The sequence below is a fragment of the Clarias gariepinus genome, chromosome 7, assembly GCF_024256425.1.
Source record: "Clarias gariepinus isolate MV-2021 ecotype Netherlands chromosome 7, CGAR_prim_01v2, whole genome shotgun sequence".
Taxonomy (NCBI): Eukaryota; Metazoa; Chordata; class Actinopteri; order Siluriformes; family Clariidae; genus Clarias; species Clarias gariepinus.
The window spans coordinates 28,479,038-28,505,726 of NC_071106.1; the positions used below are offsets into that span (position 1 = coordinate 28,479,038).

Sequence of the window (26,689 nt, forward strand, 5' to 3'; positions counted from 1 at the left end):
AATGAATGTCATGGTGAATACCTGACAACCCAATGGTCTATCGATCTCTGACATCAGTCACCAACATCCACATGTCAATTCTGTCTTTGTGACATAGCCGTAAAGGTGTGATATCAAGCTTATAGTTGGAGCTTTTGCATTAAGTGCATTAAAAAAACATAAAATGTGGCATATAACATGGGGTTTAGTTCTACTGCTCTACAGATAAGTATAAAAGATTGAAAGTTCAGTATTGAACACTAGGTTTTCTTTTGCTGAAATGGTTACATGACTAAAACAGTTATAACATCATTGTGTCCTAATAAATGTGGATTGCTTATGATATTAGGTGTCATCCAAAGTTTTGTCAATTATTAATGGATCATTAATTATTTAAAAAATTGCATAGTATTTCGATAACTTTTTAACCTGTAACATAAATAATAATGTTATTGCTTTATTGGTTTTTCTTTATTTATTGCCAAACATACATGTACATAGATTTTTGGCTCATAGTATTTTTATGTACATAGTATTTCTGTTTTATATGTGGCATAATCTGTTATTTACCTTTTACTTTTGGATTATTTTACCTATGAAAAAATTATTTTAGTTTTAAATGGTTTGTTCAGGGTAGATAGTACAAATCACTCTTCTGAGCCCATTGTTTCAAATGTATCCACATTCTAATAGTTTAATGATTTTTATTTTTAAAATTACGTTCAGAAATTTAATATTCTTCCCTGTATATCTTCCTTCTGCACATTTCTTTTTGTTTTTCACATGTTCTACATAGTGTGTAAGCTCACCGGGGTACCCTTGCCATTATGATTCCTGGAATATGGGTAAAATGCTCCCAGCTGCATCCATCGAAGGCACATCTCATACTCAGCTGGGTTAAAGAAGCCACAAATATCAGCTCCAGTCTGTAACACAGATACAAGCTTTGTGAATTATGATTTACTACAAAGGGTGCAGTAACTATAAAAAAAATAATTACATGACTTGTAAAATAAATGTTACAAACATTTTTTTCATATTTTAAAAAGTGTCTTTTTAATTGACTAATCTTAGCTTAACAGATTGAACTTTAGGTCTCAAACTTAAAGACAATGTAGGTTACTCACATAAGGGATTCCAAACAAACTGAATTCCATCATTCCTGAGAGAGGGAGGATGGACAACAAAAATAAATTGACTCAGTATGCAAAAAACAAACATGCATATTTGTCCAGCAACACAAATGCATGTTTTTTGGAACAAATGTAGTGATTCATCTCAAACAACCCCCACACACAAACCTTTGATACAACATGCAACTAATCCTCCACTTTATATTTATTTCACATTTTCACCCACATACATATACCTATTATAGACTTGTAGAGTTGGTCCCAGGCAGCCGTGTTATCTCCCAGCCAGTGTCCTGCCCATCGCCCGCTGCTTGGGTATGTCGAGCGGGTCACCACGACTCCTCTCTTCCCTGTTATTTTTAGCAAGGCACTTCACATGTGTACACACACACACACACACACACACACACACACACACACACACACACACACACACACACACACTCATGCTTAAACAGTGAAACCATTTATATAAAAATAGAGAATAATAAAACATACTAGTTAAGTATATTGCATTATGTGTTTTAGTTTGCATCTACACTACTGCTTAAATGTTTGGGATCTCTTGCAAATTTCTTTGTTTTTGTTTAGTGATTTATTTTCTACAATCTACAACAATACTGGGGATTTCATAACTACTGTATAATAACTCATATGGAATTAGGTAATTATTTATCACAACAATAGTAAGTTGTTTTTTAAGACATTAAGGTCAGCCTTTCTGGAAATAGTTTAAGGACAGTATTGTCAAGTGAATTTGCAAAACTCATCAAGTACAATAATTAAACTGGCTCTCACAAAGACCTCCCCAGGAAGACAAGGCCAAAACTTACCACTGCTGCAGAGGAGAAGTTCATTTAGAGTTACCAGCCTCAAAAATCATCAATTAAAAGCACCTTAGATTAAAGCCATTACGAAGGCTTTACAGATCATAAGTAGCAGACAAATCTCAGCATTACTGTTTAAAGAAGATTATTGCATATTTTGGATGCCTTCAGCATGGCATTACAATGTAGAAAGTTATAAAAAAAAAATCAGGAAGTACCATGAAGTTAGAAAGTGATCCTAAACTTTTGAGTGGTAGTGTATTGGTAGCTAAATTCTAACACATAAATAGAATCTATATGAGTCAAATAAAAAATGACCAATATCTCTCAATCCTCTCTTGAGACTTCTCTGCCTAAACACCTTTAACCACAAAGATACATATGCTACTACAGTACATTCCAGTGTAAAAATAAATAGCCAAGAAAAAAAGCCCTTCCCCCCTTTCCTATCTTATATCATCTTTTTTTAAGAATCTGACTCTTGCTTATTTTTCTATTTCACATTTACCTCCGGATTTCCCCCCCAATCCAATTCAGACTTTATTTCAACCTACTATACATCAAATAAAAGTCTATGTCTTTTAATTATTTACAATTAAATTTTGTAAAAGAATTTGAGACTTGATACTTGTCTTGTGGCTTTGGAACCAGAATCATTGGGCAAAATATAGCCTGAATCAGACAGTCAATTGCCCTACCAGCACCAGTTCATGATTTTTTATTAATTAACAACAGACAAATACCACCTGCTCATTGATTAAAAAGCAAGGGTAGCAATGGTAATCTTTAGAAATCTAGCCCACTCACTCATAAGTTGGTTTAGTGTGAGACCAGCCATACAGGTTGTGCACATCATAGTGTTTAACTGGAGTGCCATTGGGAAGGAACTGCTGACTGTTCATACAAAGGGTTTTGTGGATCAGCCCCCGTTCTTTAGACTCAAGTGCTGCAAACAAACAAACACCCTTGTTATGATCAAAATGACAAATCAAAAGATCAAAGTGGTTTTGTATTTGTATAACTTGGTATAAGACATTCTAGTTGGGGTTTACATCCTACTGCATGCGAAAGAGAATGATGCACTGCAAAACCTGACAGACCAAAATATCTGCCTTGAAAAAAAAAAAAAGATGAAAAGCATATGCTATGTAATGACAACATACTAACCATGTAATAAGATCCTTGTAAATCTGTAGTGCAATCTGACATAGTAATACTTAGGTTTGATCTCATCAGTTGTGGTGATGGCATTATTATGTACTTGCTAAGAAATTAGTGACAGCACTAAGGACGCATTGAGAACCTGACAGGGACATGGTCAGGAAGGAGTATGAACTTGATAAATGCCTATTTCTCTTTCATATTTTGAAGACAAATTTCCTTATGGCTTTTGTCACAAGTTTTTTTCCCCCTGATTTTTCTTCCTAATTTAGTTGTATTTAATTCCTCCCCATCACTAGGGGGCTCCTACATTAAGGATACTAATACCAGTCAGTCAGGGAGGCCTGAAGACTATCACATGTTCTCTTTAAACCCTGTGACGCCAGGCAAATGCATCTTTATAAACTGCTCGCTCATGCACCGTTGGGGGCAGCATAACACACTCTGAGGATAGCGCTCTCCACTACTTTGAATTGCGTGAGGTCACAGCCACCCATGAAAGGTCACAGCCACCCATGATGTAGAGTTGTGATTAATGTAAGAGCACTAAGTGCCCCTCATACCACCCCGCTAAGAGAGCTCGGGCAATCAGCTCTCTCTGGACCCTCGGGTGAGAGAAGCTACAGCATGTAGCGATCTTCGAATGATAGAGCAAACACTTTACCACTGCGCCACTTGAGGGCTTTGTCACAGTTTTACAGGGCTAACAGTAAAGTTTCCTTCACAGGAAAAAAAAAAAAGTTTATTGATTTATTTATTTACTTGCTTTTATTTTCTTTTTGACTGATAATAAAAATGAATTACAGCATAAATAATAACTTGATATTTCTATTTTGTAGACATTTCATAACAGTTAATACATGACTGCCTGGCCAAAACCCTGTCACTTATGATTTCAGTTGACTGGCTTTAGCCTCAATTAGATGTAGTGGCCTGTTCATGTGTGAAAATGATTCCTCGTGTTCCCAGAACCACTTTTTTACAATATGAGTCCTGGTAATTGTATTCTTCTAGTCATAAGCATGACCTTTTGCCGACCAGACATACCGCTGGTCCATATGTCCAAAAAGTTCCAGTTTGGTTTCATCAGCCCATAGAACTGTCTCCCAGAACTCTGTAGTTTTATTTAAATTCTTCTTGGCATATTCTAGTCGACTCCTGATGTTCCTTGAGGTCAAAAGTGGAGTGCATCTTGGGGTCCGGCCATGGAGTCCTTGATTATTCAGTGCACGTCTTATAGTTGCCACGGAAGCACTTGTACCAGCCTTTATCATGTCATCCTGTAGCTATCTTGCAGTCCCACGGGGGTTTTCTTAGATGTCCTGGTTAAGTTGCTAAGGGCCCTTGATAAAATTGAGCTTTCTTCCATGGCCAGGCAGGTTTGCAGCTGTTCCATAAGTTTTAAACATCCTTATAATGCTCCCAATGGTGTCTCTTGGAATGTTAAATCTTTTGGAAATTTTCTTATACCCAAAGCCCTTCAGATGTGATAAAATAATCTCCTCTCTCAGCTTTTTTGGAAGCTCCTTTGTCTTTTCCATGATTGCAACTCACCTTGAACACCTTTACACAGCTGAAGCAAATGAAGGATCGTTCTAAAATTCCCAAAGGCTTAATGATAAAAACTGTCAGTAAGCTTCGAAAACAACTATATTATATAGGGGTTAAATAATTGTAACATGACGATCTTAACAAAATATCCTGTTACACACAAATACTACATCATACATTTTCTGTGTTGATTTTATGTATCACTAAACTTATTAAGAAGCCATCCAAAGCAGAATACTGCACTATAAAAAGATTTTTATTTATAAATCCTTAAAACTCTTTAGGGGTTGAATATTTCTGATTGCAAGTGTACACATATACATTGATGAGATAACTTTATTATTATTTTCACATAATTGGTCTGAAACTAGACCTGACCAATTGAAGCAATTTTAGATTGTAATATTGCTGAAGTAATACACCATTATGTCTATTGCCTACCTTACAAGCCTATGGGGCAGTTATAAGCAGGGGTTGCTTAAGTTGGTCAGCTCTAGGTTCAATGAGGTTATGTGCCCAAAAGATTTATGTCAGCTAAAAACCTGAATATACTAAATCACTAGGTATTTCCATCAGTGTTTTATGGGCGATAGGGCCAGAATTCATTTGGCTTAAATTGTAGAATAAATAATGCTTATAATCCAAGGTTTAACTGTACATATAGCACAATGCACAAAAAAAAAAAAAAAAAAAACAATATTTTTAATATACAGTGGAAGTGGAACCTTGGTTCACAAAAGCCCCCGACTATGAAGAAATTTGTTCAATACCATTTGCCTAAAATGTCCCTGTTCACAAACTCCTACTCGGAACATGACCCAGAAACCATCATTCCAAGTCGCGGATCGCTCTCATGATAAAATAATTTTGTGGAATGACATTTAAGCCTTTGCCTAGGAAATATCATTTAAAACTGTGGTGAACAGAGTGGACCTCATAAACAGTAACATAGTGTAATTTTGTGCAACGCAGTAGTGAAATTGTGCAGAAAAAATAAAAATCTCTTTGGATAGATTTTTGTACGTTTTTTTTTTTTTTTTTTTACAGGTGCCAAGTACAAAAACCAAGGAAGCCAGGAGGCTTAGAAACAAAAAAGAGAGAAAACCCCTAGAGAGAAATTATGCAGCGTTATTATAAAAAGGGACACTCCTTTTGAACACCAACCTCCTTACCACTCATCTCTCTCTCCCTTATTTTTGCAGTGAGTCTCCCTAAGTAATGTCTGATAACAGTACATGTAAAAATCAAGTGCTCACTCTCTCCTGTTTAGTTTTTAAACTGTACAATACTGTATTATTTTTGTATAATTAAGCATTTTCATACTTTGTTTTATATTTTGTAATATAAAAAAATACAGTATTCCTGTGGAAAAAACTGAATCTGTGTATAACCAAATTGGCTATGAACAGAATTTTGGAATGACTTACATTTGTCTCAGTTAACAAAGTCATCATTATTTAAAAAAAAAAAATTTTTAAGAAAGTCAAGAATTTACACCCAAATACAGTACCAAGAGCTTAGTCAAAATTCAAGGCACACAATGTCTACCACAGCATTTTGAAGAAATGTGCCATTCCACTTAGTTTGCCCTTGGTGTGACTATCGTTTATTTTCCTAAAGGGCAATGACCCCAAACACACCTATAGGGTATGTAAGCGCTATTAGTCCAAAAAGGAGAGTGGCAGAATGCTGATCAGATGATCTGGCCTTTACAATCACTCAATTTAAATCCAGTTAAGATGGTTTAGAATAAGTTAGACTTGAGAGTAAAGGAAAAGCAGCCAACAAGTTGTCATCAAAGAAAAAACATGGCTACTTTGAAGAACCAATAATGTAAAACATTTAACACATTTTTGCTGACTATATAGTTCCATATTTATCATAATTCCAATATGCACAGTATTAATTTACAATGTCGAAAACAATAAACATTAATACAATGAATAAGAAAGTATACTTTCTTATACTGTGTGTGTGAGTGTGTTTGTGTGTGTGTGTGTAGCATGGGAGACAAAAAAGTGAACTTAGACTTTTGTACGCAAAGAACAGAGATAAACATTGTGTCTTACGTGGCATGTATGGTGGAACATCATAGATTGCTGGGCCTAGACACTTTCCTCCAACAGTGCCATCAACAAAACTAGCTGGCTCATTCATGTCCTTCACACATAATAACAAAAAGTCAAACATAATTGCAACAATAGTTATTGTATAGAAATAATAATATCCTAAAAAATAAAAAGCTGCTTCATTAACAAAAAGGAACTTTTAATTTAACAGTAATTCCAGCTGTCATCTAAACAACAGGTTTGTATTATTCATTTTCTTGTTCCCACAGAAACAGCTCTACAGAAAACATTTGTACTGCAGGTAAATTGATAAACAGTTTAAAAAGCATGTATGATGTACAGTTTTAATTAGCAGTTATTTGTTAGGTGACGTTTAAGTAATATTTATGCAAGGAGTCTCAATTGCCAATTGTTAGTAAGAGTCATATTTTCCAGAAGTAAAGGTTCACGAAGGATAACTCTGTGTGTGTGTGTGTGTGTGTGTGTGTGTGTGTGTGTGTGTGTGTGTGTGTGTGTGTGTGTGTGTAAATATATCACTACCAACCAGACATGATATTAGTTCTGTAAATTGATTTAAAAAAAACAACAACAATAATCTAGTTAATTACAGTCATGGTAATGGTAGCACTACCACTACCCACCAGGAACATTCCACAAGAGCTCCAGTTTTGGAGTTGCTCAGACTCTTTTATCACAATTTGGCAAAATTTCCAAAGTCGAAATATTTCACACCCTCGTGCCATTATAACAAAGTCAATATTATTCACTTCACCTTTAGCGATTCTAATGTTATGGCGAATTAGTATGTGTTTATTTAACATATAAAAGGACTTACGATCCACAGTCCATCAAATGTCATGATTGCATAGAAGTCATTGATTTCTGTCTGCCACCACTCTGCTGTACTGTTTCGGAAGAAGTCTGGGAATGCTGCCTCGGCCCTAAACAGCTGAGTAAGATGAGAAAATCACACACGGATACACACAGACATTTGATTATGTCTGCACTGGGGTCAACTATGATGAGCTCTTATCATGTTTTTGTGTTTGTGCTCTGATTGGATGCACAACATCGTGACACATCCCAAATCATCCCTGCTTACTCTATCACCTTTTCATCTGATTATAGTTTTTTAAACACTATCATTACAATTTCACCACATTGTATTGGTATTTCCAGTATGGTGAAGATTTATGAGGAAAAAATATATGAGATAAAATTAAGAATATCAGTTGGCTCATTAAAAGGAACAAAAATGGTCAAGTGCACCTCTACTTGTGTTTCCCAATCCAGAGAGTCATCAACAGTGACATTTGGATAATCAGGCCACACCTGAAAAAGAAAAGAAGTTGACCAAAGTTAAATCAAACTGTTCCATCAAAGTTCCAGGTATTTGTTATTATGTTTTTTTAAAGATTTTTTTATGTATATTATACTTTTCCCCAGACGATGCCATCACCCAACTCAGCAGGCCATTTAATGAATACATCATTTTCAACACCATGCTGGAAGGCAGGATAAGCTGTCTCATTTCCTGAAATCGCAGGATCCTGGACAAACGTTAAATAAAGATTTTAGAGCAAGAAAAAACTATTAGACACATATTCATATAAAAAAAATGCCCATTACAAAGTTTAAAAGGGTTGAGTCTGCTACCAAACAACAATGTTATATAAATGCTTAATTATGGGCATAAATGGTTAAGGCAGTGGGTTCCTGATCAGAGGGACAGGGGTTCAAGCCCCAGCACCACCACGTTGCCAATGTTAAACCCTGGAGTAAGGCCCCTAACTCTGCTTCAGGGGCACTGCATCCTGGGTGGCTCTGTGCTCTGACCCCAGCTTCCTAACTGGCATATGTGAAAAAAGTCATTTTCCTGTTAATTGAGTGTTAATTGTCTAATAATTTGAAAACTTGAAGACAAAGCATTTCATTAAAAAAAAAAAAATAAATAAATAGTTACTTCTACAAACAGAACTGGCTCTTTTTTTTTTTTTTTGCTGAAGAGCGGGACCTTACCGGAGCCCTAAGCGAAATTCTGCTAAGGGGCCCTCCTATCTGTTCTGTGAGCTATGTTAACACATAAGAATTAATTTAGAATTAAGATTCACCTTACATATATACAGTAAAAAATTTTACACACCCAGTTTTTAAGTTGAGGTTAGAACTCAGCATCCCTGGAGCAGACAGGGTTAAATGTCTTGCTCAAGAGTTCAACAGTGGCAGCTTAGCAGACTTAGCAAACTGAGGCTTGAACCCTAGCCTCCAGATCAGTAACTCGGAGCATTAATGGTTTAAGTCACCAATGCTCAAATACTGATACTGATATTATAAGTCAAAATAAGGAAAAAGCCAACAATTTTACCTGTCAACTATGTTACAATATTACTGTATGGTAGTAGTGTACATAATCAGTCATTCCTACATCATTTGCATTATCAGTCCACATATGTCACAGCACACATTATTCATATGGGTACATTTTATGTTCCCTCTACACACTGGGCATTTTAACATATGCATACCAGCCATACCAGAAATGTACAGTTGAAATATGCATAACATTACATCCTAATAACAGAGGTTTCCTTTCATGAAATAATACCAAGATTTTTTTTATTTGAATTTCTGTGTATCTGCACACTCTCACAAGCATGAATGTTGTTGCTTATTAATAAAAAATGTAACACCAGAGATTCAGTGGTTTATTGTAATACTTTGCAGTAACCTGCACAGCATGATTACGGCAGTAAACATTATACCTGAAGAAAGCATAAGTCACATTTTTTTTTATTATTATTTCCACTACACTACATAACTAAACCCTCAATGAGAGACAGGCTAGGAACGTTACCCTAACATTATGCTTGACAAAAGTTAAAGTGACTCCATTGAGCTATCTATTGTCTAGGTGTAAAACTCTGCATCGCTATGATAACTAAGAATGCACACAAATAAAAACACATATTTACATGATGCACAACATGGTTATCTTTTTCGATCTGCAATCTAAACACATTTGCTCACTGGGATTTATCAAACATAATAAATAGTTATGCTTCACTCTAACTTTTGTCAAGCATAATGGCTGGGTAATGCTATTTAGCAAGATACAGAGAGATTTCAGGGAACAGGGTTGCAGTCAAGTAACCCAAGATGTTCCCTTTCAAAAACTACCCTCAAAGCTGCGTAAAAAAAGGTTTTGGGAACGAGAATACCAACATCGCTGTACTGAAAGTGTGACAGGGTTGTGTAGCGTGTGCGCACAATCATCAATGAGGTCTAAACCTGACTCTGGGATGCTGACTCGAGGACATGTGAGCCCAGAGTAGCATGGACATCCAAATGATAGAAGCTGACAAATGTGTGCAGAGAGGACACCATCCCACATCCCAATACACCATCCCACTCGGGAAGGTGCTGCTCTCATTTTCTGTAGTATAGCTCATAGTCTCAGAATAGGCCTAGCTAATCGGTGACAATCCAGAGCCCAGGCGAGGGAGCAGACAGACAGGCTAAACCAACCGTCTGCTAGCTACATAGAGTTGTCACTCAGGGTTCACTGTATTGAGACTATCTATCTAACATAGGTACCACAAACTCGGATTACACTGAATGCGCAGTCGGCACCTCTGATCTGAAGCTAGGACTGTTAAATATTAGATCTCTTGCATCTAAAGCAGTTATAGCTAATGAAATTATCACGGATCAGGAATTTGATATTCTCTGTTTAACAGAAACTTGGATTAAACAGGACGGGTATGTAGCTCTAAAAAAAGCTATATACCCTAGATAATGTAGCTCCAGTTAAAAGAAAAATTATTAGAGATAAGATGGTGCAATTTAGCGCACGGTGTTCCGCGACTTGCCACAAGCAACTTTCGGGAATTTAGATAAATGTTTTGTGCTTCACTGAATATCCGCCAGATGGCACATGGAAGGACTTTATCTAAAAGCCGGACCAAGTACAACGACGAATTGTGTATAAAGTTAACCTAAAACAATATTGTTTCCAATGCTAAAGCAAACATGAATTTTATTTTGTTTTACAACAGATATTTTATAATGAAAATGTGTATATGTGCTTCATGTTATTTTCATAATGATGAAATGAGGTGCCCAAATTCGTGCTTTAAAAGTTTCTTATATAGTTTTTTGTAATGTCTTAACAGGTACAAAATAATGAAAGACATGGTAATGCCTCAGTTTAAATGGTATTGAAATTAATTTAATTTCCCGATAGTAGGCTATCTGAAAGTGTTAATTATGCAAATGTCCTGATTTGTGAATATGCCAACATATCTTATTTAAAACGTAAAAATGTGTCACCCTCATCAAAAGACATAAATAAACTATATACAGTATATACAATGCGACAATGCTTAGTTACTGTCATCCCTCTTCTCACCTTTGATGTAGGTGTGAAGTTATCAAACCGGTTTCGCGGACGGGGGAATTGGCAGAATTGAGGGGTTTAAAGCTATTTAACAAGACCGAGCAGACGTCTCTGCCTAAAATGTATTTTGCCAGCAAAACATTGAAAAAATAGAAATAAAATGTTTAATGGTACCAATCAAATCAGACTTCATAATTACTTTGAATGTAATTCACAAATTAACTGAATATATTATGTTTTTATGTGTATACAGTATGTGTTTGTATATGAATATAGTGAGAAAGTGAGGGAGAGAGACACGCAGCAGTTTAGTGCACGCTCTCAAGTTAAAGTGCACAAAGCACAAACTCTACTCTCTCTCTTCCTATAAACATCTTTAGTTTTTTGTTTTAGTTTCCAGAATCCCGTCTGTTCTCGCGTTGACGGCGGAGCTCTGGTTATTTTGTGTTTTCAGTTTTCTTTTGGTTTCCTTTTAAGTTTCTTAATTAATAATCCCACGCTATCTCCAAACAGAAATGTCTTCCCGTGTCTGTCATAAGCACTCACAGCCAGGGCCGGTTCTAGACAGGCACAGATGGGGCGTTTGTGTGTGTCCGCACGCGCGTCTTATATACAATGTATTACGAAGTGAAGACCTGTTCAGTTGTTTCCTGCACGGTGTATCTGTACAAAGAAATTGTGTGTGCACCAAAAGTTTGTGTGTGTGTTTGTGATGTTATCTTCTCCTTTAAACATGCTTCCAACCAACCAACCCTGGCCTCCAAACGCAGAAGGCTACGTGTCATAGTCGATAACTGCTCCTTTGATCTGCTGGTTACAGCGGGGCGCTGACTGCTGATCAGCATTTAGTAGACTGTACAAGCCAAGCTCTTCCCCCAAAAATAGTGTGAATGTCTGAAACAATCACTAACCATTAAAATGTTAAGAATTTAATTAAACATGAATATATAAATTCTATTATATATATATATATATATATATATATATATATATATATATATATATATATAAAGAGAAAAGAATTTATATATCCGTGTTTAATTAAAATATGTATATGTGTGTATATATATATATATATATATATATATATATATATATATATATACATATATATACACTGAACAAAAATATAAACGTAACACTTTTGTTTTTGCTCCCATTTTTAATGAGATGAACTCAAAGATCTGAAACATTTTCTACATAAACAAAATAACCATATCTCTCAAATATTGTTCACAAATCTGTCAAAATCCGTTACGATGAAGAACTGGAATCAAGTCGAGACCCCAATGAGGACGACGAGCATGCAGATAAGCTTTCCTGAGACTGATTCTGACAGTTTGTGCAGAAATCCTTTGGTTATGCAATCCGATTGTTTCAGCAGCTGTCCGAGTGGCTGGTCTCAGACGATCTTGTAGGTGAACCTGCTGGATGTGGAGGTCCTGGGCTGGTGTGGTTACACGTGGTCTGCGGTTGTGAGACTGGTTGGATGTACTGCCAAATCCTCTGAAACACCTTTGGAGACGGCTTATGGTAGAGAAATGAACATTCAATTCACGAGCAACAGCTCTGGTGGACATTTCTGCTGTCAGCATGCCAATTGCACGCTCCCTCAAAACTTGCGACAACTGAACCTTTCAAAGTGGCCTTTTCTTGTGGCCAGTCTAAGGCACATCTGTGCAATAATCATGCTGTCTAATCAGCATCTTGATATGGCACACCTGTGAGGTGGGATGGATTATCTCGGCAAAGGAGAAGTGCTCACTATCACAGATTTTGACAGATTTGTGAACAATATTTGAAAGATATCTTTGAGATCTTTGAGTTCATCTCATAAAAAATGGGAGCAAAAACAAGTGTTGCGTATATGCAAAAACAGAAACTTCTCTGTTTTGTCCCTAGACCTTTTGTTTTGGTGTTTATGCAGTAAACCCATGGGTGAACACGATAATTTAAAATTTTAATTAAACACGAATATATATATATATAAGTGCCATTTTAATTCAAATCCAACATTTTAATGGTTAGTGATCGGTGCAAGGGCGTCAACTCGTATGTGTGCGATATTTCATTGTCCTAAAAAAGCATTCGCTAGTTAGTAAGTAAGTAAGCAAAGAAAGCTATTTCTTCATTTATCTTTTCTTTGCTTACTTACTTACTTACTAACTAGCGAATGCTTTTTTAGGACAATGAAATATCGCACACATACGAGTTGACGCCCTTGCACCGATCACTAACCATTAAAATGTTGGATTTGAATTAAAAATGGCACTTATATATATATATATTCGGGTTTAATTAAATTTGTAAATTATCGTGTTCACCCATGGGTTTACTGCATAAACACCAGAACAAAAGGTCTAGGGACAAAACGGAGAAGTTTCTTTTTTGCATTGGGTTTAATCATGCAGCACTTTTAGTATTTAAAGCAAAAGCAACCTAACAGTGTGATTAAAGTACCAGAAATAACATAGAATTTTAACCCAGCATAAACAACCCAACGATGTACACATCGTAACACATATGTAGCACATATTTTTGTGTTTTTTTTTTTTTTAATTTTATGTTTGTTGCTCACATCTGCGCACACGTTTATTAGCCTTTTGATCAAAAAGCTGCACGCTCAACTCACTTTCACTTTGCACAAGACAGTGTTTATTGTTTAGTGTATATTTAAAGCGCAATTAACATGCTGACCTTAAACCGTTATTGTTGCACTATGTTTCCACTTTTTGTTCTAATGTTATTGTAATTTACTTGTATTAATGATCCATTTCTTTGGGTGTGATTGTTTAGTTTCGAGTGTCTGATCTTTACTGTCAATAAAGAAAAGCATTAACTAGAATAGGTACTTTCCTATTATTTTCCACTAATTCCCTCCCGTTTATTGCGCCCCACCTGTCATGTCTGTATTCCCCACTAGTGGGGCGCACTCCACACTTTGAGAACCACGGATTTAATGTAACTTCACAAAGCATTTAAGTGGTACTGTATCCCAGCCATTTTCTTTATGACACATTTCTTTTGTTAAACTGGTCATTTAGCACTATTCTTCCAGGCTTTAATAATGCAATGGTAAGCTCTTAACCCAATTCCAGTATTTTTTTTTTTTTTTTATGTTTTCCTTGATTGATGTAGGCCATTAAAGATTCGCCCTTCTTAACCAGTGTGTTTTCTGTGCCATGCTGTGTGGTGGTGAATGATAATACCTAATTAAGTTATTAGTCACTTGACAATATCAAATAGGTAAATATAATGACCAGTACCAGGATAAATATGAAGCGCATGCCTTCCTCCCTCATTTTTGTGACCAGATTAGGAAGGTTGGTAAAGTCCTTATCAAGCACAAAGTCGAGCTGCCTTTCCATGTAGTCGATATCTGCATACTGCACATCCTGTCAGAGACCAAAGGTCACAGTCAGTACACCTTTATTTTAAAGTATTTGTGTTACTTTTTACTTGTGTATCTGACATATTACAATTGTTTTATATTAGACATTTACAATTATATAAGAATTCAAATGGAAATTATATTAATAAATAGATTTAGAATTGTCTTACATAAGGAATACCAGCATTCATCATATCAGTATAAAGCTCTGCAATTTCTGAATCGTTAGCATAGCCATAGCGACAAAGCTGGAATCCCAAAGACCAGTATGCTGGGAAAACTGGACGGCCAATCATCTGTTAAAAAATTTTAAAGAATATGCAAACACACACACACACACACACACACACACACACACACACACACACACGTGTGCAAACAAACTTTTCACAAGCAGACCGAAGTAGTAATTTTTTTAGAACAAATTGATTGGTTGAGCCATGGTTAAGGCTATTGTAAAATCCTTGATGTACACTCATAAGTAACAATATCACAATAATTCTATTTAATACTAAATTGCCAGGTTTTAAACTGATTAAAACGTAATAATAATAAATTAACCATTGTTCTTTTCATACAATACACTAATATGTTCACATGGTGTTGCTTAGCATTCAAGGCTTACTAATAACAGACTACACTGTGTGGTGGAAGAATTGTTTACAAAGAATAATAAAAAGCCCCCACACAAAAAAAATATATCACAAAGAATTTTATCATACAGTTTATGACTTTAATAAACACATTATTATTATTATTATTATTATTATTATGACTTCTACAACTATTACTCACCAGCTTTAGTGCGAGAATAAATTTATTACAAAAATGCTAGGATATGCTGGTAAACAGCAAAGCTAACATTAACTCATGATATTATTATATTATTATTATATAATTATATTGTTATATATCATATGATATCACAAGATTAGCTTCAGTGAAAATTTATCTTTACATTAAAAGACAGAAAGGCAAATATCCAGTGCACATCATAATTAGTAGTGCAACTGTTTTCTTACCAAAGGGATAACAGCGAAACCATTTTTGCTATTGGCTCACAAGAGGCTTAAAAGTGGTACCACCCAAAACAAAAGTTTCATATTGTGTGTCCTTTACCCTTCAGTGAAACACTGCTAGAGATGATGCAAAATTTCAGTAAACCAGACACATACAAAGAAACAAAGGTTGAAACAAACCCAAAATAAATGCCACAATTTTACACATTTTTATACTAGTTGCTATATTTTTGTTATTTCCTGTGACACTTGTGTGTAAACACAATCATGTCCCTGTGAAGCAAACACACACACACACACACACACACACACACACACACACACACTTACCGCAGTGTACTCTTGTACCACCAGTTCTGGAGTGGGACCCATCACAATGTAAAAGTCAAGGATACCGCCAATGGTGCGGTAAGTGAGAGCGGGCGTCAGCTGAACTGTTACATCTAAAACATATTTACATTATCATATTGATATTATGTTTTATAAAATTTTGACAAAATATACATATGACAAAAAGTTGAGATGTTGTCTCTGGAAGTGGGTATTAACATATTATATTTATTATACTGTTTTATTTATAATAGCTCTTGTCTACTTGTTACTAACACAAGTAATCATTTTATAAAAATAATGTATGTATTTATCTTTCTTTCTGTTAAGATGGTCTTTTCTGCCCTCAATCTCTTCACAGCAGCTTGTGTCTGAGAGTTGAGGGACACTACTTTTTTTAATTAATGCACTTTAACTTAAACCACAACCATGTCATTTTAAATTAGTTTTTTGATATATACCATCTTCATTACTTCATCCATTACTGGCAATCCTGGACTAGGCAGTAGTGTGGCATGTCTAAAAGTCTAAAAGGTATAACAGCATGAATATCTTAAGTTCTCCGTTAACTCACTAGTTATCTCCCTAATTTAAAAGTGCAGGGTGGAAATTACTATTTATTATGATTATAATTTTGTTTAAAGTCAACATTCATCAACAAGGATTTTAGAGCACTTCATATTTTCTTCTGCTGATAAGTTTCATGGAGATGCAGATTTCCTTTTTCAGCAAAATTTAACACCTGCCAACAGTGCCAAAATTACCACAAACAGGTTTGCTGACAATGACATTACTGTGCTTGATTGGCTAGCCAACTTGCCTGATCTGGGGTATTGTCAAGCGGAAGATGAGAAACATGAAAGTTCCACAGGCTGATCAACTCCATGCCATACTGCACTGATGTATTAGTTTGTGCTAAGGGAGCATAGTGCACTAACAAATACTCTTTGGCAGGAGTTGGCCATTCCTGTATTGTAAATCATTTTTGTTTGATCTTAGTAAATATTCTAATACGGGGTGACACAGAATAACAGGATTTTTTGAAATGCGTAATGGAGCGACATCACACACTGCATGGCAATCAATGGAACCTGTGCGAGAATTGTTCAGTAACCGTGTGATCTCAAGATTCGGTAACATTCCCTGGCTCTCTAGATCGCCAGATTTATCCGTTTGTGATTTTTTTCTTGTGGGGCTACTTCAAGAGTAAAGTGTACACGACTCGACGAAGAACCCTAGATGAGTTAAAACAGAGAATTCGGGATGAAATTCACAGTATCTCAGCTGAGATGTTGCAGCGGTCAATGAGGAATCTCAACAGCAGATTTCAAGAATGTATTCGTACAGGAGGACGCCATCTAAAGGACGTAATTTTTTAAAAATTATAAATTCCATTAATGTTTCGTAAATGGCAAGTTTTAGCCTTCAACACACACACACAAATGACAAACCTAATATGAGAAATCTGATATTTTTAAAGACTAAAACCTCACATTAGGTTTGCAAACTCAAAGACTAATTTTAAATTCATTATTATCAAAAACACATAATTTACATACCAAGACATTAATCATAAATTAAACTGTGGAGAGTTTAATGATGCACTTCAATTGATAAACAAATTCGAACCAGTTCGGTCAACATGTAAATGCCATTTAAGGTTGTAACAACAGTAACAAACACAACATGTTGTTGACACAGGATTTCAAAGTGTTTGGTGTAGAAAATTATACACAATTATTTGCAGGATGTAGGATGTACAAAAAGGTTCCCTTGATACTAGAGATGCGAGTCATAGTTAACTGTTAATTCAATTAACTTTGATATTTCAATTCCCTATCCCTAGGCTGTATGGGTCGCCTAGAACCTTAATAGTCCAATTTTGACTTCTTCCATGGGTGTATGTGCATGGAGTATGCATGTTCTCCCTGTGGTTGGGGGTTTTCCACCAGGTGCTTTGGTTTCCACCCACAGTCCAAAGACTTGAAGATTAGGCTAATTAATGTTCCAAAATTGACCATAGGGTGTAAATAAGTGTGCATGTGTGTGCCCTGAATTGACACTACATTCATGTTATACCATTGTGACACAAGTCTCCTGCGATAGGCTTCAGGGCCCTAGTGACCCTGTATACAGAATAACATACTGTAGTATAGTACATGAGTGAGTGATTCAATAGCATCAATAGTTACAGTATTGTCAGTTATTTGTTTCAAACCATTATATCTCTTACAATTATCAGTATTAGATAAACTCAAATGCTATCAGACCAATCTGTTGATTGTCCAAATACCTAAATTGTTTCAAAAGGGAGAACTGATTATGAATTGTAAACTGACTCATCAAAAATAATTTGAAATAATTTTTGAAACAAATAATAATAAACTTCCACAGCCCTACTTGAAAAAATGAAAAACAAAATGTTTGACTTTAATCAGTCTCTCATTAACACAATCACTATTCCCTGTTGGAACTTGTTAAAATTGTTTTTGTTTTGATTGTCATGTCTGAGAATGTAAATCACAATGTATCCAGGCTATCTCTCTCCCGGGACATCATTCTCCCTGAAAAGCTAACGGTTCCTTTCAAGCTGTGTAGACTTTCATCTTCCCTGGAGGGAAAAGCTTTTCAGGCAGCAGGTCAGGTTGGTGCTCCATTGCACCCCATGGCGGTTTTGCAGGCTGACCTGCTGAGAGACTTAACCACTGGCGGTGCTCTTAAGGATAGGGCGTTCTGGAATTACGCCGGGCCACAGACTTGTCTCTTCATGCAACAAAGCAGACGGCTCATGCTATCGGCCGTTTTATGGCTGCGATGGTTTCCTTTGAGAGGCACTTGTGGCTAAATCTCATGGGCATCGAGGATAAGGATCGTGCATTCCTCCTTAATGCCCCCATCTCGCCTTCCGGCCTGTTTGGCGATGTCGTTAACTCAGTCTCCACTAGGTTCGTGAGGTGAAGTTATATGAACAAGCCTTCGGGAAATTTCTTTCCAGCCAGAACTGTCAGCCACCCAGTCTCGACCGGGTCTGACTCTTGCAAGGTGTTTAACACACAAGGAGAGTGTTTTTGAGCCAGACACCCCCTCGTAAAGATTGTGGAGAGGCACATAGAATTTCTTTCGAGAATGAAGTGTTCTACCTGGCACCCCCAGGAGGTCGGTGTTCATGCTCCGCCACCACTGGTGTTTCGGGCAACACTGGTCTTCAATAAAGTGTTGGTTCTTAATTTTTTTCCTGCCATGTTTCAGGATGCCGAACATCTAACATTCACCAAATTTAATTTTCCCATAGGAAATGATTGAAACTTAAATTATTCATTCTACAGCCTAAAAAAATAAATACATAAAAATAATTAATACAAAATATAAAGTAAAAAAAAAAAAAATTTACCTGTAAATTAAAAAAAAAAAATAAGCAAGGAACATCTTGCCAGCACCTCACCTTTGAAAACAATAGCGACAGAGAAGAGTTTGTGTGCTTGTTTTGCAACCTGAGAGAAGGGGGGCTGAAGGGTGGCTCGCTCGCGTTTACAGCCCCCCTTCTCTCAGGTTGCCAAACAAACACACAAACTCTCTGCCTTACACAGACACAAACACGCACACTCAAAAACACTGCAAGCACTAAGACCCAGCAGGGGAGGCGATAGGTCTCGGCTTTACAGCTCCCCTCCTCTCAGGATGCCAAACAAACACACAAACTCTTCTCTGTCGCGACTGTTTTCAAAGGTGAGGAGCTGTTTAACTTGTTTTTTTGTTGTTGTTTTACTTTACAGTAGTGATCCCGTGCGCTCACGTGAGTGTGACTAGCGATGTTCCTTGCTAATTTCTAAACGGTTTTAAAAACGGTCTTTCCGTTAATGTGTGTGTGTGTATATGTGTGTGTGTATGTGTGCACGCACATTACACACACACATACACACACACACACACAGTGTGTGCGGAATTGTAGGTAATCGTCTCTCCTGCTGGGTGAATACACATACACACACACAGCGTGTGTGTGTGTGTGTGTGTATTCACCCAGCAGAAGAGACGATTACTTAAAATTCCGCTGCAAAAGAGAGAAAAACCATTGGCTCACTTGTGATGACGTGACGCTCGGTGTCAAAACAAGAAGCGCATGCGTGAAACATGATACTTTGTGCTCGTAAACTAAGACAATGCTCGTTTTTCAAGTATAAAATTATAAAAAATCGTTGCTTGTCTTGGAGAACACTCGTAAACCGTGTTACTCGTAATCCGAGGTTCCACAGTACATAGAGGACTGGCTGGCCCAGTCTCAGTAGCTAGCGCTTCGACATCAGGATGTCGTCCTAGCTCATCTTTGTTTCTTAGGATTGAGACCCAACGCCACAAAAAGCATGTTCCTTTCCCTCTGGGCGATTTACATCCTAGGGCATATGAATGTGGGAGAAGATGTGCTGTCCAGTCAAGCTCTGACACATGTGGAATTGAAACCCCACCCCGAAGTAGTCAGTCAATCTGGGAGAGATTTCATGTAGCAGAGATTCTTGGACCTCTTTGCCTCGAAAGAAACAGCAAATGCCCCCTTTACTACTCTTTGACTCTTCCAGCTCCCCTGGGTTTGGACGCCTTGGCCTGTACGTGGCCCAGATTACGCCTTTATGCTTTTTTCCCAATAGCTCTGCTCCCTGGAGTCTTGGCGAGGGTTGTCAACAGGGTTTGCGCCTATTAATGATAGCGCCCAGTTGGCCGACCAGAGTGTGGTTCTCAGATCTAATATCTCTCCTTGACATTCCATATGAGGGAATCACCGTCGGTGATTCCAGTGGGGAGTGATCTTCTGTCTCAGGCGCAGGGGACAATATTTCATCCCTGGCCCGAGCTTTGAAACCTTCACTTTTGGCCCCTGAACGGGACCAACTAAGTCAAGCTTGTCTTCCAGCCTGCGTAATTGAGTGCTCCCTCCACTAGAAGAGCTTATGCCCTCAAAAGCTCTTCTAGTGGCAAATTGTTTCAGTGCTGGAAAAGTTGTCCTCGAGCTTGTGCCGTAGTACTCTCAGAACGTACTCCTAGATTCCAAGATGGCGCCGGTGAGGTCGGCTGCCGTCACGACTGCTCCGACCAGATTTTCTTTGTTTTTGTTCTTTAAGTTAGTTTTTACCGTTTTAAAACCAGTCAAATTATCACCATGGAGTACATTAGTTATGATAGAGACACTCTTGTTTCTATTGGTATACAATGTACTCACAATTCGACGTTTTTAACTCCGGATCCGAGCTGGCCGAGTGAGATCCTGAGGGAAAACAAAGGACGCGACGCGAAGCGGCGGCCTCGAGGGAAACAGGCTGGCGTCAGAAACAGGCTGAGAGCCCATGCACACCGCACACCTCTGCCTAGCATCCTGCTCGCCAACGTCCAGTCACTGGAGAACAAGCTCGATGACCTCAGGGCCAGGATAAAGTTCCAGAGAGACATTCGGGACTGCAATCTCCTCTGCTTTACCGAGACATGGCTGAACCCAGCGGTGCCGGACCACGCCAGAGAGAGAAATACCCTGGTGATTGTGTCAAAAGTATAATAATAAATTTGATTGATTGCTTAAAGGTCATAGGTCATGTCAGAGGTTATGTGAAAGTTTATATTATTATTTATATCATGAGTACTATAATTCATTTTTGACAGCTAAAGGTCAAAGGTGTCATATGGAATGATCCATTTAAAGTAGTTGTGTCTTAATTGTTTATACATGTTTAAGTCATTAAGAGTAGTTGTGTCTTTTCCTGTGAAAGTTTACAGATGTGTTAGTAATTAAGAAAATAGTTGTCGCCTTTCCCATGAAAGTAAAGGTTTCCGACCTGGGGGGTATACAAAACGTCAATCTAATTTTGACAGCTCAAGTCAATATATGGAAGGGGTAATTAAGGGTAGTTGTGTCTTAATTGTTTATACATGTTTAAGTCATTAGGAGTAGTTGTGTCTTTTCCTGTGAAAGTTTACAGATGTGTTAGTAATTAAGAAAATAGTTGTCGCCTTTCCCATGAAAGTAAAGGTTTCCCACCTGGGGGTATACAAAACGTCAATCTAATTTTGACAGCTCAAGTCAATATATGGAAGGGGTAATTAAGGGTAGTTGTGTCTTAATTGTTTATACATGTTTAAGTCATTAGGAGTAGTTGTGTCTTTTCCTGTGAAAGTTTACACATGTGTTAGTAATTAAGAAAATAGTTGTCTCTTTTCCCATGAAAGTAAAAGTTTCCCACCTGGGGGTATACAAAACGTCAATCTAATTTTGACAGCTCAAGTCAATATATGGAAGGGTAATTAAGGGTAGATGTGTCTTAAATGTTTAAACAGCTGTTTACAACCATCCCTGCCTTCTAAGTTTTTTGACCAATCAGATTAAAGTACCTGATACCGCGTTACACCCAGTTTCCTTTCAAATATGGCGGGTCCTGGGGTATGGAATAATGTTGATTTTTTAGTGTTCAACTATGGCTGCTTGTCCAGATGCACCGAAAAAGTCTAAGTCTACTTTCACCAGAATTCAAACCTTTTCAGAGCATGAAAAGATTCAATATTGGGGATTGACGAATGGTTGTACCGCCGGCTTCATTTTCAACGAAGAAAAAGAAGACGTTACGTTGTTTAAGTTATCGGGACCAGGAGAGATTCATTGGAGTAAAGCTACAGAGAGAATAACTTTTGATCGGGTTAATTGGAAAAAGTTCCGTAAATGGTGTAAGGACCTCGAATATTACATAGTATTGGATGTGTTTTCACCAGAGGCTTTCAAGCGTAAATGGACAAGCAAATCGTCTCCGCAGGACACGTATCACATGAGACTGACAAATTTTGCTAAGAATGAGGTTTCCCTACACTGCTACATTGTCTTTTTTGGTGATGACTGGTTAGAAGTGAACAAACACAATGGATGTGTGAGGTATGACCGAACTAGCTGGAAAGAGCTTCGCTGTTGCTTTAACCAAATTGATGACTTTTTTTTACAGTTGGAAAAAAACAAAGAAACATGTGAAATAAAGCTAAGACTATCTGATCTCTTCTGATTCTCTTCTGACCCCACCCCCACAACCCACGCCCAACACTGAGGACTCCTCCCCTACACTGTATAAGAAGAAGAAGACTTACCACCTCATTAAAGAGCATCAGCTTTTGAGCATCGACAAAATCAACATGGCTTGTCAATACAAACCCATTTTTTACGGCTCGTTGGATACTGAGGCAGCCTGTTCAGGATTTGAAGAAGAAGGTGAAAGCGTTGGCGAAAGATTGGGAAAAAGAAATCTTTCCTATCTACCTTCGAGCGATGAAACTGACGGCTGTCTCTCCACCACCACTTTAGCCATCATCCGTGCTGTGACAGGTGAGCTGTTGGACAGAATTATTGCACAAGATCTTAAAGACAATTGCCACGGATGTGCGATTGATCACCCGAGTCAACTCCAGCACGCGTGTTTGTTCGATCCCGACAACTACTATCTACACATGAACGCCTTCAGATTGCTGAAAAAACTGTTTAAACCGTGGATGAAATACACTTTAGCAAGAGCTTTGAAATTGTGTGGAATCAACAACGTGCCATCCCTGGAAAAGATTCAAGGTATTGCTGAAGCTGTTGTGTGCGATTGGCGAGATGAACCCAGCATCAAAACTGTGGTGAGCGAGCTCAAAGAGAAAACTAAAGAGATTTGTGGAGAACAAGTTTATGAAGACATCGTGGACTACTGGACCTTTCACTCATCTCTGGAGCCCCCTGATCGACCACATACATGGGAAACTTCAAAACACGCTACATCCATTCTGACTCCAAGAAAGATCTAAAGACAGAATTCACATCTGCTCTCCAACAAATCGTTGAACTGAGAGTCCATGACCAAGATATTTTTTCTAATCAACTGTCTGTTGATGAAGACGTTGTTTATCGACTAGAAAGACTCATGAATACCGTACGAGATTTTACGGGAAATTGGGACTCTTTGTGTAATCTAAGTAATGAATATCCTTTCCACACTTATGTTTACCGAGTTTTATCTGCTATGTTTGCTGAACCTTTCGACTGTAAAACTAGTCATGTATTATGTATCTTAACCTATGTAACCGACATGTGTGTTTCTAAATTACTTAGAAAGGAAAACGTTGATGTCTTTCATATTTTTGATTACCTGTTTGAATATTTAATACATAAAAATGTCAATCTTACCCACATTAGATGTTGCCTGAGAATAAATGCATAGTCTACACTGATGTTTGGTCATTCTTGTCTCGTTACCCCAAAATGACTGAGCGTTTGTTGAAGAATATATATTATACACCGTCAGACCCTGGGTCATACGGTGGTGTTGAAAGTCTCCAAAGAGCCATCATAGAGAAAATAGGGAAAAGAGTTAATGATTCTGAGATAAAAAACTGGTTAGCGGAACAGGATGCATACACTCTACATAAACCGATATCTACTAAGTTTAAAAAAAACAAAGTTTTTGTAAAAAACATCGATGAACAATGGCAAGCTGATTTAGTTGATATGAGCAACTTGTCAGACAGTAATGATAACGCAAAATTTTTGATAACGTGTATAGATATTTTATCCAAATATGCTTGGGTACGAGTGTTACGAAACAAGTCAGGATCCGAGGTCACTAAAGCTTTTGACTCTATTCTGAAGGAAGGAAGAATCCCCCAAAAATTACAAACTGATCAAGGGAAGGAGTTTTTCAACAAACAGTTTCAAACCTTAATGAAGAAACACAACATTACTCACTTTGCCACAGGTACGGGTCAAAAGGCTTCGGTGTGTGAAAGATTCAACAGGACCCTAAAGACTAGGATGTGGAGATATTTTACAGCTTTTAACACAAGAAAATACATCGATATTGTACAGGATTTGAATCATGCCTATAATAACAGTCACCATTCCAGCATTAAAATGAAACCTATTGATGTAAACGAAGCCAATTCTTTTAGCGTATTTAAAACCCTTTATGGACTATGGTCACCGAAAGTAAAGAAACTAAAATTTAAGTTTAAAGTCGGTGATACTGTTAGAATTTCTCGTTTAAAAAGACAGTTTGAAAAAGGGTATGAGCAAAACTTTACCGATGAATATTTTACAATTTCTGAGAGGATTCCGAGAGATCCTCCGGTATATAAACTGCGTGATTATGATAATCAAGAAATTGAAGGTGCGTTTTATGAACCTGAATTACAAAAGATTATCATTGGAAAAGACAGAGCGTTTAAAATAGAGAAAATCTTGTCCACCAAGATCCAAAACCGGAAAAAACTCTGTCTGGTGAAGTGGGTGGGCTGGCCAGAAAAATTTAATTCCTGGGTTCCTGCCAAAGACGTAGTTAACATCGAGCATTAGAATTTAAAGGAATCATCACAAACATAACTGATACCTTTAATCACTAAGCCATGGATGAGTGCGGATTCTTTGTGACTCTTCCAAGCAACGCATCGAGGGATATTTATCCGAATAACAAGATTTCTCACTATACTACCAAATTCGCCAAGCCAATAGATCTTAAAGGTGACTGGGAGGTAGCGCTTTCAGAGGTACAATATGTCCATAGCTGGTACTCCTTATCACAGCAAGACACTCTATGTCACGTTAGTGTGAAGGAGGGAAATCTAATCCACAACCATTTTTTTAATATCAGTCCTGGGTATTATAAAAGTATCATAGAACTGATTAATGAAATTAACAAACCTATAAAAGTGTTGAAACTTGACATGGAGATGACCTATAACCCTGTGAAAAATAAAATACGTGTGGAGAGCTTAAAACCATATACTTTCAAAGCCAATGGAAGCTTAGCCTATATGCTTGGTTTGATACCTGACATACCGTTGACATTCCGACATCAGGAAGCACCAAATCCCGCGGATATTCATGCGGGTTTTTACACAATGTATGTATATACGGACATTATTGAGTATCAACGAGTCGGTGACAGCTTTGTCCCGTTACTGAGATGTGTACATATATCGGGTGAAAACAACAAAGTTGTCACTATTACTTATGATAAGCCACATTACGTACCGCTTACCAAGAACCACATTACCGATATTGTAATTGAAGTCAAGTCTGATCAGAACAAGATCATACCTTTCAGTTACGGGAAATTTATAGCTAAACTACACTTCAGACCGGCTAAGCATTCGTTCCGTTTGTAAAATGATGGAAAGGGGTTATATAGATCCGCAAGCCTATATAGAATACTATAGGACACAAGCAGGCAATGGCTTGCCGGGATTTTCTGGAGCTCCAACCATGTATGGGGCGGGTCTAGGAGGTCTGTTCAAGGGTCTTTTTCGAATGGCGGTTCCGTTCGTAAAAAGGGGATTTGCTATCGCGAAACCTCATTTAAAAACTGCAGCTAAAGGTATTGTGAGTGATGTAGTGAGTAACATTATAAGCAGAGCTCAAACTGAAAATCAGGATGGGTCCGGTCTAGCAATGATTGCGCGTAAAAAATCTAGGAAACCCCCCGGAGATCGACATACGGTTCCGAATAAAAGACGTAAGCTAACTAAAATCAAGAACAGTGTGAAAAAGAACAAGCAGAGAGGCAACAAGCGCCAGCCCGTCTCTCGCAAAAGAAAGCTGCTGAGCATTTTCTAACATCATGGCTTTCTTACACAACCTATCCTCAGAGTGTACAAAGTCAGAATTGGACATTTTCACGCTACCGTATACCCAAACGAGCATCGAAAAATATACTTACGTCGAAATACCTCCCCTTTCTGCTCTAACGGACAACTCACCGATTGAGTTTTTTATCGCGTCGAGCGGGGAATTTTATTATGATTTACCGAACACTTTTTTACAACTATCGTGTAAAATTGTGA

General features: G+C 37.4%; 1 protein-coding gene across 1 annotated transcript in view; it reads right to left on the reverse strand.

The window, feature by feature from the left end:
- Window positions 1-26,689, reverse strand: part of si (sucrase-isomaltase (alpha-glucosidase)) — a 187,492-nt gene that overhangs the window by 23,493 nt on the left and 137,310 nt on the right. The window contains exons 30-40 of the mRNA XM_053500142.1: window positions 15,857-15,969; window positions 14,678-14,803; window positions 14,383-14,511; window positions 8,157-8,270; window positions 7,990-8,052; window positions 7,556-7,669; window positions 6,721-6,811; window positions 2,747-2,885; window positions 1,349-1,482; window positions 1,107-1,141; window positions 789-905 (exon numbers count right to left, since the gene is read on the reverse strand). Coding sequence (XP_053356117.1) covers window positions 789-905; window positions 1,107-1,141; window positions 1,349-1,482; window positions 2,747-2,885; window positions 6,721-6,811; window positions 7,556-7,669; window positions 7,990-8,052; window positions 8,157-8,270; window positions 14,383-14,511; window positions 14,678-14,803; window positions 15,857-15,969 — 1,175 coding nt within the window. The remainder of the gene's footprint in view (window positions 1-788; window positions 906-1,106; window positions 1,142-1,348; window positions 1,483-2,746; window positions 2,886-6,720; window positions 6,812-7,555; window positions 7,670-7,989; window positions 8,053-8,156; window positions 8,271-14,382; window positions 14,512-14,677; window positions 14,804-15,856; window positions 15,970-26,689) is intronic.